Below are 16921 nucleotides of genomic sequence, written 5' to 3'. Positions count from 1 at the left end.
AATGACAATTAAAAATTGTTCCACCAAGTAGCCACATTTCAAGAGCTCATTTGCCACATGTGGCTTGGGACCACTCTACTGGGCTGCATTTTTATACCATTTGAAATATATTCAGAGCAATCTTCTATTTAGCTGCCTTTTTTTTTTCTTTCTTGTTTTCTTAAGTCGAAGTCTCGCTGACACAATGATACATTAGTTTCAGGTGTACCACATAGTGATTCCACAAGCCAACATTGTTTCTTTTTAATCCCAATACACTTAGATGTTAATATTACAATGTTGTATCTTTTCATCTTAGGATAAAACACGTCATTTAAAGTTGGTCGGACTTTCTTACCTTTAAAAATACTCCGATCACAGCCAAGCCATGTTCTTCCTGTGCTGCATCCTCAAAGTTTTCAAATCTGACTGCATTCCAATGCACCAAGTGCAGCTGAAACACCGTTAAAAGCTGGTTTGCCACATAACCAGCATAGGATTGCTCCAAAACAAACAGCCTTACTCAACACAATATTTTAACATGTTTCCTCACCCAAAGTAAAGCCGCTGAGAATAGCATACAGCAGTCTGGTGCGAAATGAGATAGAAATGAATAGGAAGAACCGCATGCAGGAGCAACTACTATTATTTGTTTTAGGGGCGCCTGGGTGGCTCAGCTGGTTAAGCATCTGCCTTCGGCTCAGGTCATGATCCCAGGGTCCTGGGATGGAGCCCCATGTTGGGCTCCCTGCTCAGTGGGGAGCCTGCTTCTCCTTCTGCCTCTGCCTTCTGCCTGCTTGTGCTCTTGTTCTCTCTCAAAATAAATAAATAGTTCTTTAAAAATACTACTTTTTTTAAAAAGATTTATTTATTTTGGGGGAGGGGCTGAGGGGGAGAGAGGCTTTCAAGCAGACTCCACGCCTAGAGTAGAGCCTGATGCAGGGCTCGACCCCAGGACCCTGAGACCATGACCTGGGCTAAAATCAAGAGTCAGCCACTCCACTGACTGAGCCACCCAGGTGCCCTAATATTACCTGTGAATAGAGAGATTTATTTGGAGAAAAAGAAAAGAAATACAACAAGGTGAGTACATTTCAGTGAGGGAGCAATGAATGTCCATTCCCATACTGATTTGCATGAAACCATCATATCCAAAATCCATTTGCATCCTAAGGTGAGATTTTTATATTGAGAGAAATAGATTCTCTCCATGGGAATTAGACAGGAGTTGAAGTCAAATTTCTTTGAGGGATAATGACTTAAAATATGTTTCTTTTTAAGGTAGCATCTAAAGCTAAATTAGGGGAAAATCTCTAAGAAATTCTACTTCCTTATGCCTTCCCTAGACTTCCCTACAAATTCTTTTTTTTTTTTTTAAAGATTTTATTTATTTGACAGGCAGAGGTCACAAGTAGGGGGAGAGGCAGGCAGAGAGAGAGGAGGAAGCAGGCTCCCTGCTGAGCAGAGAGCCCGATGTGGGGCTCGATCCCAGGACCCTGGGATCATGACCTGAGCCGAAGTCAGAGGCTTTAGCCCACTGAGCCACCCAGGCACCCTCCTACAAATTATTTCTTGTCCACTGTTCACAAAAGCATCTTCACCCAGCCTCCCAAGTAGATCCTCAAGGTCACATTTCGCTTGTTCCTCTCCTCTCCTAATGCAGACCCTGCCTCCAAGTCCTGTTGCCTTTATTTCAGAAATGCTTGTTAAATCTCACTCTTTTCCTCTATTCCTATCACCACAGCCTTCATCAGGGCTCCCACCAATTCTCACTTGGGCCAATTGAACCTGGAGGCCCTGTACTGTGGCCTGGGCTATAACTTCAGGCTATAATTGGAGCCTAGCTTCGAATTCCATTCCGGAAGGATTCTCTTTTAGAATCTTAAGGTTCATTTCTGCTCTATTATTTGGGATGAGATCACGTTTACACGTATAAACTGGGAGTAATCACATATGCTTGAGAGAGCGTGTTAGCATTTATAGGACCTCCCCCCGCCCCCCCCCCGCCCGATTCTTCCTGAGGCTGTCTTAGAAATACAGCACTGTACCCCCCTCACAGTTGTCACTGCTCCCAAGCTGCTCAACATACCTCTGCTGGGTAACATTTGCTGTCCACGGTGTGCTCGGAGCCCCAGGCATCGATGGCCCCCCAGTGAAAATGGAATTGCTTTAACCGGTAGTTGTGCTCCAGGGGTCCTCCCTCGATCACTGAAATGGCACATCCGACAATTCAGGGGACAGTTTTTCACACCATGGAAGAATGCAGGGGAAAGGCCAGAGCTGTGGATGGACCTTTTACATGAACTGTCATTAAGTGGAGCCCACTCAAAAATTAGACACAAGTGCATAGAAACTTGACTCCCACGCAGTCAATTCAGGTATAAGGGCGTGACCTGTGCTCTGAAAGACACTGAGATTTAACAACACTCCAAGCTACCTACAACTGTTAAAGGCCAATTTTTGACTTCTTTTTATATTCTATATTTACTGTGCCCACTTTTTTTTTTAATAGGAACATGAAATAAGTTTCAGGGTTTTATTGTCAAAGTCTTGTAAAACAATTTTAGAAACTGTACACTACCTTAGGTTTCACTGGCCAAACGTGAAGCTTGAAACTCCTGTGAGAAGTTTTCAGTTGCCTAACTATGTTGCATTTCACAAGGGATTACTATGTGCATTAGACTACTATTGCGGTAAAAGTAACACAAATGTTTTGGTTTTATACTTGAGGTCAAATAAAAAGTACATTATGAAGTAGATCTGTCATATTTTAAAAGATGTGATGGTCCATTTAGAATGTACTACCCCCTTTGTCCAACACTGAGATGAAAACAAATTAATAAAAGAGTGGAAAACTGAAAATCAGGAGAAGAGATCACTTTCTTTCACAGATGGACTCAGGAGAGGCAGATAGCTTTCTCTGACGTAGAGGTAGGAAAAATGACTTCAGGGAAAAAATCCCCAAACGCCTTAATGAAAAAGTATACGACTCTACTTCAAAATGTGCTACTTACTCACCACCAACGAGAGTTTCATTTGTGATCTTGTTTCTGTAATTAAAGCCTCGTCAGCCATCAGAAAGAGTGCGTGCACAGATAATCTTTCAAAGTTAAACAAAAGCCACAAAAATTTAGGCACAAGGCTTAAAGGACTATCAATTTCAAATGTTCATTTTCAGATGTAACTGTAAGAAGGCTAATTTGTCAGGTCAGCAAACAAGACCACAAGTAGATTCATCATGCTGGAGGATTTTAATGACAATTAGGATATTCCTGCCAAAATTAACATGCAATCAGTGCATTCCCTGTATGGCTCTTTTATTGCAATGAATCAAATTCTAGAAATACTATAAGTGCACGTACTTAATAAAGGAGAGCACACAACAGAAACAGTCCATGCCACTTTTTACATGCATGCCACTTTTCACGTTTGTTATGAAGCAGCAGCAGAAGAGTCCGGCTGCTTGGTTACCCAATCAGATCTCACCATGCCAAGAACTGGTCACTCCTGTATGGCTTTCCACAAGTTTTGGGCCGTAAATAACTAATGTCAATATCAGGAGCTATGGAACCATCTGTAACCTGGAGCTGTACCCATGTGGGTTTGAGAAGAACAAATAGAGCATTAAGCAGTCACACGAAGGCACCGCACTGCTGTGTGTATGCGGGAGGCTCCCCATGGAGGCCACGTGCAGCCACTCACCTCCATGTCTTCTTCAGGATGCTCATCTCCATTGACTTTGATTCTCTTAGTGAGTCACCAGTTCCCTTTCCCACACAACAGTCTTTTGTTTTAGGGGAGCTTGGTTCTCTTGGTTTCTCCTCTTGTTTCTCTTTCTCACTGACCTCCCCTTACTCCTCTTCATTGTAATCCTGTGTAACTTTCACATCTATGTCACTCTCTGATTGTCTTTCCCGATGATCCATTTCCCTATCTTTCCTTTTCTTCTGGCTTGTTGATTATTCTCTTTCATCTCTGCTTTTTTCTTTGCTTTTATCTTTCTTCTCCTTTTTATGTCTCCTAGGGGATGGTGAGCAAGACAATTTTCTCTTTTTAGGAGATCTTGTGCCACTCCTACTTCATCCTTGGCCCTCTCTGCTGGTGCTTCTGGAATGTCTGTCTGTGCTATATAACTTTTTGGTGGTATTTTGGAACGTTCCTTTTCTTTATCTTCTTTCTTTTTGGCCCTGGTTTTTGATGTGCTCCTTGGCCTTCTACCTCTCTCTCTCTCTGGAATGAAATCTTCTCTGTCTTGGAATTTTGGATCACTGCCTACTCCTTGACCTAGAATGTGATCTTCTTCTAGAACTGCTTCTTGATTGCCTCTGCCTAGAAGATATGGGAGCCCTCCTCTTCTTAGAATATGATCTTGACCTTGAGTTACCCATGACTGCTTTTTAAATGTGCAATAAAATGCAAATTTCTCTTAGCATATTTATCCAATCCAGTTTCATAAAATGGAAATGTGGGGACAAAAGATGCTCTCTTTCTTTTTTTATGCACTGATATTTTTTTTTTTCTTAAGTAAACTACACTCATCGTGGGGCTTGAACTCACAACCCTGAGATCAAGAGTCACTTGTTCTGCTGACTGAGCCAGCCAGGTGCCCCTATTTTTCAATTTTGGAAGAAAAATATTCAGATAAAACGAGATTTTAAAATCACCCTTCCTCAGACTTTGGGTTGTGCTGGTATTTTTTCCCCTTGAATTTGCTAACACATATTAATTAGTTCCTCTTTTCCTCCATTTAATCCAACCCTGGTGATGTCTGTCCATGGTTAAACCAAGACAACAGCACAAAACCCACCCATCTCATCTCACTTAGCGATCTTGAGCATTTCTTGCATCACTAGTTGAATTTTATGTATGACTACAGCAACCCCAAGGACCAAACACACTGGATATGTCATGCAGTGGTTGGCTATGTATCTTACTGCCTTTTGAAAATATTTCACATAATTTCTTCTTTAAAAAGTTTTTGAAAGAGGTGAGCAAAGACACCAATGAGAACTTTTCTTTGAGGGACAGGGGAGATGCAGAGAATCATACCACCTGATTCACTAAACGACTAGGAAGATGGTACTAGAGCATACTGAAATAAAAGTAAAATCATCTTCCAAAAACTCGTTTTTCTAGGGGCACCTGGGTGGCTCAGTGGGTTAAAGCCTCTGCCTTCGGCTCAGGTCATGGTCTCAGGGTCCTGGGATCGAGCCCCGCATCGGGCTCTCTGCTCAGCAGGGAGCCTGCTTCCCTTCCTCTCTCTGCCTGCCTCTCTGCCTACTTGTGATCTATCTGTCAAATAAATAAAATCTTTAAAACAAACAAACAAACAAACAAACTCGTTTTTCTATGCCAGCTCCATACTGTGAGCTTGATTTTGGCAGATATTCAATGTAATCTGTTCAATGAAACTGAAGTTCTCGTCCCAAGTGAAGTGAGCAAGGGGAGAGGGGAAGGCCTTCTCTCCTATCCGCAGAAAAACACTGGCCACATACTCTGGACACTGACTGTGTCTCTCCTCCCAAGATAATGAGCAAGGCAGAGAGGAGATGTTAGCAATGGGTGGCTGTAGGGGGAAGGGGGCAGAGCTGGTCTTCAGGTGTGTTTTGATTCCCCCACACAATACGAAATACATTTTAAAGTTCACTGCCAACGTTGAAAGCTATACAGTTTCATATAAAAATCCACATTTGCCATTAGACAAAGAGATGCCCCGCCCATGCTGGGCACACGCTCCCGCCAGGCAACAATAGGTTGGGTGGGAGGAAGAGCCACGGACTTTAGAAGGTCCTGCCAGTTCTTCACAGTTGCCACTGCTGCGGATCCTTCCAGACTCTCCCAGCCTGGCTCACGCTCATCACCTCTGTGGCACTGCAGGTACCTCTACATTTGTGATCTCTGGGAGGGAAGTCAGATTCCCAGGCATCTGACTCGGGCACTTCTAGCTAGAAAAATCATTAAGTCTCTACATATGGGGGTGCCTGGGTGGTTCAGTCGGTTAAACGTCTGCCTTTGCCTTAGGTCATGATCCTGGGGTGCTGGGATTGAGCCCCATGTCGGGGGCTACTCAACATCAGCTGGAAGCCTGCTTTTCCCTGTTCAGCAGGAAGCCTGCTTTTCCCTCTCCCTCTGCCTCTCCCCCAACTTGTGAACATGTGTGCACCTGCCCGCTCTCTCTCTCTGTAATAAATAAGTAAAATCTTTTTTTTTTTTAAAGTCTCTACATGTGCTGAGTACTGTACCTTTATAACCTGTACACAGGAAGAAGTGAGAGGGAGATACTCTCCTGTATGATGTGGCTAAGAGCATGCACTTTATAGGAAAAGGACCTCAGTTTGCATTTATGGGCTTTGTGTCATTAGCCATGTGGCCTGGGAGTTTCTAAGACGACTCCCAATGACCGCTATCTCCTGCTATTCACACTCTTGTGTGATCTCCTCCCCTTAGTATGAGCTAGACCTTGTGACTTGCTTCTAAGGGCGAAAGTGATAAGGATGTCACTTTTGAGATTCGGTTACAAAAAGGTGCGGGTTGCCACCTCGCTTGCCCTCTCTGACTCTTACTTGTTCGCTCTGACGAAGCCGGCTGCCATGCTGAGACACCCACTTGGCAAGGAAAAGGGAATGGCCTCTGGCCAACAGCCAGCAAAGAACTGAGGCCCTGAGAGAAACTGAATCCTGCCAACGGCCACTTGAGTGAATTTGGAAGAGGATCCTCTGCCAGACGAGTCTTGAGATGAAACGCCAACACAGCCGACACCTCAATCACGGTCGAGCGCAAGACCCAGAGCGAGAGTTCCCAGGTACGCTGCACCCGATTCTCCATCCCTGCAAACAGTCCACAGAACTTTCCGGGTCTCGGCTCCTGCCCACCTCAGGATGTGCGTGTTTTCTTCCTTCTTGCACTATACATGCTAATACAAGCATTGCTCAAACCTCCACCTCATCGTGAACCGCCCAGGTGTCACCCCTGCCCAGAAGCCTTCTCCCACCAAAGCCCATGTGAACACTTCCCTCACGGCACTTAGCGCTCTGTGTTAGCATCTCTTCAAGGCTCTGTGCCCCCACACGCTGTAAACTTCTTAAAGGCACCGACCATCCCTTCTTCCTTTCTCTTCTGAGCACGTTGCACAGTGCCTGGCACTTAGAAGATCCTCAATGAAACCAGGAACTAAAGAAAGAGACTACAAAGTGTCGGTTGGGTTTGTTGATTGAAACACCACACGGTATCCTCAGCAAGAGGGAGGAAAAGGGTGGGCTGGGGGCGGCAGAAGTGTGGATGAGAGCTAGGCAAGTACAGTCAGCAAGAAACAGGCGGAGGAGGAAGAGGGAAGAGAGGAAATTAGGGAGCGGAGTAGTCATAGTAGTCATAAGACACAGCCAGCAAAGATGTACTTATTTATTTGAGGTTGCTGACATTTTGTTATTTCAGTTTTCTAAGGTGAGAAACAAGTGAACTTATAAAAAATTAGGTAACAAATATAAAACACCCAGCCTAGTGTTGGGTCTGTGGTGAGCAAGCTATGCAATGTTCACTCCCTTCCTTTGCTTTTAACACGGAGGTGAAGGAGCTAGCAGAGGACGGGATGATGAAGGGAAGGGAAAGGCGATACACAGGACCCAAACAAATCACACAAAAATGCAAGGAAATGGCCACATAACTGGGGGTGATGGAAATGTTCTAAAATTGGACTATCCTAATAGTCCACCACCCTGTGAATGTGCTAAACATCATTACATTGTTTTCTCTGAAAAAGGAAATGCAGGATCAAACTTCATAAGGAGAAGTTCAAATGTCTGTGGAAGCAAGAAATTCTTCCTGGGTTTACTGGTGATTCCCCAAAATAGTGTAAAGGGATGTAAGATGGGGCAGGAAGCACCCTGAGGAGAACAATAGGACTCATCTCTTCCTCTCATTGAGGCCCGGTGACATAGCCGATGAGAATACTTTCAGAAGAGGTGAAATTAGAGATCATTCATGGGCTCAAGCATAATTCAGTGACCTTTCCCACAATATTTTATATCCTTCACACGCCCTCATTAAAATCATTGACTGTGTTCTATTCAGGGGAGACAAACAATAAAACAATACCCAGCAAAGGGCGGTGGTATGAGATGCTCACATACCTTCTTTTCTAATCCTTCTAATTTCTGTAGGGTCGGTGGTGATGTCCCTCTTTCATTCCTGATTTTACTAATTTGAATCTTCTCTTATTTGTTTTCTTGGTGCACCTATCTAAGAGTTTATCAGCTTTGTTGCTCTTTCTGGAGAACCAACTTTTGACGTCATTGAATTCTGCTCTGTCCTTTATTATGCCCTTCTTTGTGTTTGCTTTGTTTACTTTGCTCTTCTTCTAGCTCCTTAAGGTGGAAAGCTAGGTTACTGATTTGAGCAATTTCTTCTTCTCCAGGATGGGCATTTTCACGTCTATTTTCCCTCTAAGCACTGCTTTTGCTGGATCCCATAAAGTTTGATATGTTTTCTTTTTCTCACGGACCTTCCCCAAACCCCTTCCTTGCACACCTTATCCTGAATTCTTCGTAAAGCACACTGCAGCAGCAGTGCCTAGTTTTTTGTTTTTCGGTTTTTTAAAATTTACAGACACTGATATTTATTAGCTCCTTTCCTTTCTGGAATTAGAATTGGTTCTTTCCTGTCTTCATTTCTATGAAGTCTTTGCTCTCTTTTACTTTTTGTGTTTTGTGTTCCTTCACTCTTTCTTCCTCTTTGAATGCTATGAATTATTTTGCAACAGCATGGAGAAATAGCAATGGAGAATGAGCAGGAAATAGGAGGCAGCCACTGAAATGTGGAAAAAGAAAGACAGAAAGTTAGGTACTTATCGAAGATTAATGGTATCTTAAAGAAAATGATTATTAAAGCAAAACAAAAGAGGTTACCTATTCTGGTCCCTCCTAACAAAACAAATGGAAAATTAGTAACCTCTCTACAGTTTTTCTAGTACGTTTTATAAAAACAGTGTGATACTCTGACACACCTAGGGAGGGTAGCGTCAAGGAATGATTTAGTTGTCTTGGGAGATCTCTAATGAGCTATTATGAGGAAAATGCAGGTCATTTGTTTTCCATCTGAGACATCCAAGCAAACAGGTGGATAAGAATTCTTGAATGTATTAAAAAAAATAAAACAGAAGGCTATCTGCCTGGAACCATCTGGAGATTAACTCACTTGGTTAAGAAACCGACTGAACAACTTCCCACAATGTCCAACTCAGTGAAGAAATCATAGATTGGAAATACACAGTCTCTGGACCCACAAGGTCATTAAAAGGCTAACCAACATTCAGGATCTTCAGAAGAAAAGAAAGAAGGTTGACAGGGACCTAGACAGGATTGAGACTTGAGAGGATCGCTACACATCCAGAGTGCACAAAGAAGAGGTGTTATTTACAGACTGGGTCTCCCCACTAGTCTAGCTGGCAGGAGTAATGGTAGAACTTGACAGAGACAAGTAAAGCTCATCATCGTACAAGACAGTCATCTGGAACATAGGAATGTAGGTTGCTACTTTGAAGATTTCTGGAATCATTGTATACAATGTAATATTACAGGCTTCCAATTGAGATGACGGTACACTACAGGGTTTTGGAAAAAATAAGGAAAGATACTAAAGAATCTGGGCTGAAAAGGAGTAATTACTTTCTTCTTGGTTTGTGAAATAGAAGTAAGATGGTCAAGGTTGGGGGCCATGTCATAACCTGGGGAAAAAGAAGAAAATGGGGAACATAGAGACACCTAAGTTCTTAAAGACGGACCTGAACACTTCCTGGATCACGGCAGAGAAGCAGGTCAAAGGTAAGAAAACTAGAGAGAGAGAATTCCCAGGGGAGGAGCAGTTAGTTTGCAGCTGGGCCGGAGGGCCCTGTCTAAGTATCAGAGCATCACTAGGAGAATGCAAAGAGAACCAAGATACGGTTGAGAAACGTAGAGCCAGGGTAGATACAGAAGGGAACACTTCTATTTATGCTTTAGGTCACACTTTTTACTTCATTCATTCACACTTTCACGAGCCCATCTCCTCATATTCATCGGAGAAAACTAATTGCCAAAAGGGTTTCTCAGTCTTGGCTCTATTGATACTTGAGGCTGGATAAGTCTTTCCGATTGCTGTTCCATGTACTGTATGTAGTTCTTCCTCACCAGTTTTTCTCCTCTTGACCCACAAGATGTCAGTCACACCGCCCTTCCCCCACTCTGCGAGTGTGACAACTGAAAATGCCTACACTTGTTGCCAAGTGTCCCAAGCCCCTAGGGAGTGAGAGGGGGCAAAACTGCCCCTGGTTGGTAGCCACTTTTTAAAGACACACAATTTCAACTATTAATTATTTCACACTAAGATTACTTGATACCATCAAATTTGGTTGGAAAAAAGAAGAAATGGAGAAAAGAAACCTACATAGAATTAATCACATTCTGTGTTCAACAGACACTAAAGGTTTCAGGTCAACTTTGAAATCATTCAAATTAGTTTATATCTGGGTAGACTGAAAACCAGAGAGGATTCAAAAGCAATATAACATCTGGATCTGAAAATCTCTTTTAAATTGTGTTTCTGTTAAACTAGGTAACATTGTTTAATCAACAAAATTAACATGACTTTCCATTTTTCTATGTAGAAATGGTTGTTAAGACTATAGCCTCATACACACATGAATATTCTTTTTGTCCCATTGCAAAGGGATTACAGTCTGCTCAGTTAAATCTAAATTGTAATACTACTTAATGTAAAAAAGTCTTGTGAAGTCACCAAGCAGAGAAAATTAGTACATGTTCAAAGCACACAAAATAAACTTCAGGCAAAGCTTTTATTTCAAAACCTATCTCCTTTCTATACAGAGAAATATACACACTTATTAATAAATACTATCTATACTAGAGAAGAAAATGTTCAGAAAAACTAGACGGGATTTTTTTTCTTATGTTCAAAAAGTTCAGTGCAGTGAGTCCCACGCCACTGCTCAAAGAGGAGGCAGCGTGGTGTGGCCTGTGCTACACCAGGCTGTCCCTTTAACGCCGGACAAGACCCCAGGTCGGGCTCTCACCTGACTTATCTGTAGAATCTTCAAATTCCACCAGGAAAGAGTACCCGTTATTCCAGACGTGGAGGCAGGTGGTCGGGTCGTAAGAGATGGTGAGCGGTTTTAAGCCAGGATCATAGACGCTGTCCCTCCAGCGGATGTTGATGGGCGACTGGCGCTCGCCCCCCGGGACCAGGTCCACGGTCTCCCACAGCGGGTGCACTAGGAGAAAGCACAGCGGGGCCATCGTGAGGACGTGCGCTCTCTGGGATCACACACCGGGCTAGTTCAGGGCTGCGGTGTGCGAGGGGACGCAATCCAAGTCTCAGGGAGGAGCCACTCAGGGCTCAGGGGCCACACGGAAGCGGGGGACAGAGGCCGCTCAGAGAGCGCCTGGCACGGGAGCCGCCAGCCTGCTGCTCTGCCAGCCAGGAGCGCTCAGTCCATCCTCTCGTCTCACCCGAACCAAGCGCTGCCCGGGCTCCTGAGGACAGGAAGACGCGGGCAGACCAGCACCACGCGGAAGGAGGCTGTTCTCCAATGCGTTTCTTTTCCGTACTGATCATTTTCTGAGCCCCGACCACCGACCAGGTTCACATACAAATACAAATTAATGGAACTTTCTTTCCAACAAAAGCCAGAGGGAGAGAGGAGGGAGAAGATTTGGAAAGCAAATGTTCACCCTAGTGATGAGGGAACAGAAGGCCAGCTAAGGACAAAGCACAGGGGACACCCTGCAACCCCCGCATCCTGCTCCTGGGTGGGACACGTGGGCCATTCTTCCAGGAAGCTCCCAACTGTCTTGATGTTAATGCCTTGCTACAGGGAAAAACAACCTGAACTTGACAATGCCAAGGCCTCCAGTATCCTGTGAGCCTTTAGCATATGAAAGTTCTTTGGAAAACCTCCCTTTCCCTTTCCTCCCTCAACTCCCAAGTATATAACCAGCCACCCCTCACAACCCTGGGGCAGCAGCTCCTCCTGTCCACGGGTCCTGTCTCAGTACTTTTAATAACACCACCCTTTTGCACCAAAGGCGTTCAAGAACTCTTTCTTGGTTGTCGGCTCCAGACCTAACCTTTTATGAAAAAACTTTTCATAAAAGTTTTTATAAAAACGTAAGTTTTTAATTGCTTGTCTAGTAGAAATAAAGTCTGTAATTTAGCTCACAGTTTTGAAGATTTCTGGATTATTTACACAATGCAACATTACAGGCTTCCAACTGAGGTGAGGGGAACACTCTAGGGTTTTGGAAAAATGAAGGAAGGTACCGATGAATTTGGGGAGGAAAAGGAGTCACTACTTCCTAGTTGGAGATAGGCTAACCTTACGAATAACACTCCCAGTCATTTCACCAGTAACAAAAAATGGGGCTTTGGCGGGGAAGGGGAAAAGCAGAGAATTAGAATCTGGGACAAGCAAGCTATAGCAAAACCACAGACAAGTGCAGAGAACGAAGGAGAGGAATGCTCCTTTACAGAGGAAAGGAGGAAGCCCAGAAGGCTTTTAGAAACACAAAGTCCACAGAGTAACCTGGGAGCTGGAACTATAGTGGCTTCTCACTGCCCAGGTTGTAACTGTGTCTCACTGGCCGGGCTCTGGCTGGGGCAGAAGGGAAGTGCTCCCTCCTTGTGCTGAAATAGTAAAGGGGCAGCGGAAGGAGTATCCACGTGCAAAATCGATTTCTTCCTGTTGAGTTTGCAACTGACGAGGAGCGCTCCCACTCCATTCCAGATTTAGGTGTGCGTGCACAATCTGCCCCACACAGACGCCGCCCACCACCAACACGGATTTCCCACCAAGAATCAAGCACCGGGTGCTCCTGGTAAGTCTCTGAGAAATCGCGGTGGACTTCCTGTAACACTGACAGCTGCTGAGACATCACGCAAGATGGACGGAACGGCATGCATGACTCGGGGTGCTCCAGTCTGCTGCCCCTTAGAAGTACCCAGATGGGTAGAACCAGAGCAACGGGGAAAGTCAAAGATTTATGAATTGAGATAAATCATTACCAATGACCTTCTGGGCCTCACCCCACCACAAAGAGTCTAAGGATTCATAAGTGATGAGGCAGCTGTGACTCAATCGATCTCCCATGTGTCTGGTGGGGTCCCTGACACTCCACTGTCCTTCTTCTTTTTTTTTTTTAAAGATTTATTTATTTAATTGAGAGAGAGAGAACACAAGTGGGTGTGAGGGGCAGAGGGAGAGGGACAAGCAGGCTCCTGGCAGAGCAGGGAGCCCGATGGATGTGGGACTCGATCCTAGGACCCCGAGATCATCACCTGGGCCAAAGGTAGACGCTTAACTGACTGAGCCACCAAGGAGCCCTGAGCCTCCACTTTTCATTAAAAAAAATTTAAAAACAGAAACTTACCACTGGTTTACTCCTACGAAGAAGGCGTCTCCTTGAGGTAGCTACCCCAAATCCAAGAAACTGGAAATTCAAGATCTTAGCCTTGTCATTTCCGGAAATAGTGCCCAGACAGAATAGACCAAGCTCTTCAGAAAGTTGCCACAATTGTGATTCTCAATAGAGGGAACAATTCTGCTCCTAGGGGACCTTTAGGAACATCTGGAGACATTTTTTTTGGTTGTCACAACTGGAATTGGGTGCTACTGACACCTAGAGGGTAGAAGCCAAGGATGCAGCTAAACAATTCACAGGACCTGGGTGGCTCAGTGGGTTGAAGCCTCTGCCTTCGGCTCAGGTCACGATCCCAGGGTCCTGGGATCGAGCCCCGCATTGGGCTCTCTCCTCAGCAGGGAGTCTGCTTCTCCCCCTCTCTCTGCCTGCTGCTCTGCCTACGTGACGTGTGATCTCTATCAAATAAATAAATAAAATCTCTTTAAAAAAAAAAAAAGAAAGAAAGAACTGTCTGACCGCAAATACCAATAATACCAAACTTACGAAATCTTGATCTAGAATTAAAAGCTATAGGCAAACACAAACCAGTATTCTCTTTTTCTTCTCTCATATAATGCACTACTCCCATCTCTAGAGAGGTCTGAACCCGATGGTTTTGGTATTTTCCCTTAGTGTAAAAGAACTGGTGAAGATCAAGAACTTGCTATAGAGAAGAAGGACAACTTTCCGTTTCATAAATCCTGGGTGAAAAATCCATATGAATGGGTACAATACAGTCACAGTCAGATTACAATTCACATTCCTTGCAGACAGGAGCCATATCTTCCTCCCCTTTTTGTTACCTTGTAGTGCCTTATTCAATATATGTCCTTTAATTTTAGTATTGATTATCCATCCGCTATTGTTGGGATTAAAAAGTTGTATTTACTTATTTGTGTGATATTTTTTAAGCTTCTAGAAAGCCCTAGAATAGCCCTGATTCACTTATACTATTTTTTTTTTAATTTTTTAAGGATTTTTATTTATTTATTTTGACAGGCAGAGATCACAAGTAGGCAGAGAGGCAAGTAGAGAGAGAAGGGGAAGTGGGCTCCCAGCTGAGCAGAGAACCTGAAGTGGGGCTCGATCCCAAGACCCTGAGATCATGACCTGAGCAGAAGGCAAAGGCTTAACCCACTGGGCCACACAGGTGCCCCTCTTTTTTTTTTTTTTTTTAAGATTTTATTTATTTATTTGACAGAGATCACAAGTAGGCAGAGAGGGGGAAGCAGACTCCTCGCTGTGCAGAGAGCCTGATGTGAGGCTCGATCCCAGGACCCTGAGATCATGACCTGAGCTGAAGGCAGAGGCCTAACCCACTTAACCACCCAGGTGCCCCAATGCTGTTGGTATTTTGATAGGAATTATATTAAATCCATATAGAACTTTGAGTAGTATAGACATTTTAACAATATTTGTTCTCCCAATCCATGAGCATGGGATGTTTTCCCATTTGTTGTGTCCTCGTCCATTCTTTTCACCAGTGTTTTGTAGCTTTCAGGGTACAGGTCTTTCACCTTTTTGGTTACATTTATTCCTAGGTACCTTACTTTTGGTACAATTGAAAATGGGACTGTTTTCTTAATTTCTATTTCTGCTTCATTATTAGTGTATAGAAGTGAAACAGATTTCTACACACTGATTTTGTATCCTGCAACTTTAACTGAATTCATTTATCAGTTCCAGTAGTTTTTTGGTGGAATCTTTCCAGTTTTCTATATGTAGTATCATGTCATTTCCAAATAGTGAAAGTTTTACTTCTTTTTTTTTTTTAAGATTTTATTTATTTATTTATTTGACAGAGAGAGAGAGCGAGAGCAAGCACACACAGTCAGAGCAGCAGGCAGAGGAGGAGGGAGAAGCAGATTCTCCACTGAGCAGAGAGCCCAAGATATGGTTTGATCCAGAACCCTGGGATCATGACCTGAACTGAAGGTAGACACTTAACTAGTTGACTGAGCCACCCAGGTGCCCTGTGAAAGTTTTACTTCTTACTTACTTGTCTGGATGCCTTTTATTTCGTTTTGTTGTCTGATTGTTGTGACCTGGACTTCCAGTTCTATGTGGAATAAAAGTGAGAGTGGATATCCATGCCTTGTTCCTGACCTTAGGGGATAAGCTCTCAGTTTTTTTCCATTGAGTACAATGTTTGCTGTGGGTTTTTCATATGTGGCCTTAATTATGTTTGAGGTATGTTCCCTGCAGCCATACTTTGTTGAGGGCTCTTATCATGAATGGATACTGTACTTTGTCAAGTGCTTTTTCTATACCTATTGAAATGATCATCTGGTTTTTATCCTTTCTCTTACCGATATGATGTATCACCTCGATTGGTATCTGAATACTGAACCACCCTTGCATCCTAGGAATAAATCCCACTTCATTAAGAGGAACGATCTTTTTAATGTATTGTTGGATTCTGTTTGCTTTTATTTTGTTGAGGATTTTTGCATCTATGTTCATCGGAGATATTGGCCTCTAGTTCCGTTTTTTGTGGTGTCTTTATCTGGTTTTCATATCAGGGTGTTACTGGCTTCACAGAATGAATTTGCAAGCTCTTCTCTTTTTTTGGAATAGTTTGAGAAGAATAGGTAGTAACTCTCTAAATGCTTGGTAGAGGGGTGCCTGGATGGCTCAGTCGGTTAAGGGTCAGCCTTCAGCTCAGGTCATGATCTCAGGGTCCTGGGATAGAGCCCCACGTCTGACTCTGTGCTCAGTGAGGAGTCTGCTTGTCCCTCTTCCTCTCCCTCTGCCCTTCCCCGGGCTCATGCAAGCTCTCTCTCTCTCAAATAAATAAACAAAATCTTTAAAAATAAATAAATACATAAATAAATAAATAAATAAATGTTAGAAAGACTTTGCCTGTGAAACCGTCTGCTCCTGGACTTTGATTTGTTAGGATTCTTTTGATTACTGATTCAGTCTCCTTGCTGGTAATGCTCTGTTCAAACTGACTCAGTTTTCAAGATGCCTGGCACAAGGAGACCCTGCAACACCTTCCCCTCTAAGACACTCAGACTGTGGCTGAGGGTTTGAGGAGTCACACCCTTCAAAACCAATTTACGAAGGTCTCCCGTAAAGACTAGGCAAAAAGGAAACTAACAAGCAGATCCCCAAGACGATCCCTCCTTTCGTCTTGACTCGTCCCCCACACTCCATTCAGGAAATGCCCAGAACGAACCCTCACCCACAACAAACACTAGCCTAAGACAACCAGGCCTATTCCTTGGTAGCTCTTTTGTGACCTTAACGCTCCTATCAATGTATGCCCTTTGGTTCACAAGTTCAGCTTCTGGAAGGCTTTCTTTCCCCACCATTTCTCCTTTAGTCCAAGCCACCCCCCCACCAGGGGCCCTTGGTTACTGTCCCCTTATTGAAGACAACTTTTGTCAAGGGTTTGTTGTTTTAAGGATCATTCACATTTTTGCTCTCTCCTCCAATCCTCGTCCTCCATGTCAAGAAAATACAGATCGAAATACCTTGGTAGTTGCTCACAC

General features: G+C 43.7%; 1 protein-coding gene and 1 pseudogene across 2 annotated transcripts in view; both read right to left on the bottom strand.

The window, feature by feature from the left end:
• The window catches only part of CA5B (carbonic anhydrase 5B), a 100829-nt gene that overhangs the window by 7351 nt on the left and 76557 nt on the right, over window positions 1-16921 (bottom strand). For both annotated transcript variants that reach the window (XM_059158751.1, XM_059158750.1), the window contains 3 exons: window positions 11042-11239; window positions 2069-2187; window positions 338-433 (listed from right to left, as the gene is read on the bottom strand). In XM_059158751.1, coding sequence (XP_059014734.1) covers window positions 338-433; window positions 2069-2187; window positions 11042-11239 — 413 coding nt within the window. The remainder of the gene's footprint in view (window positions 1-337; window positions 434-2068; window positions 2188-11041; window positions 11240-16921) is intronic.
• LOC131822244 (serine/arginine-rich splicing factor 11-like) lies at window positions 2195-11035 on the bottom strand (annotated as a pseudogene).

This window comes from Mustela lutreola, chromosome X (assembly GCF_030435805.1).
Source record: "Mustela lutreola isolate mMusLut2 chromosome X, mMusLut2.pri, whole genome shotgun sequence".
NCBI classification, from domain to species: Eukaryota; Metazoa; Chordata; class Mammalia; order Carnivora; family Mustelidae; genus Mustela; species Mustela lutreola.
This window is presented reverse-complemented; position numbering and strand designations above follow the sequence as displayed.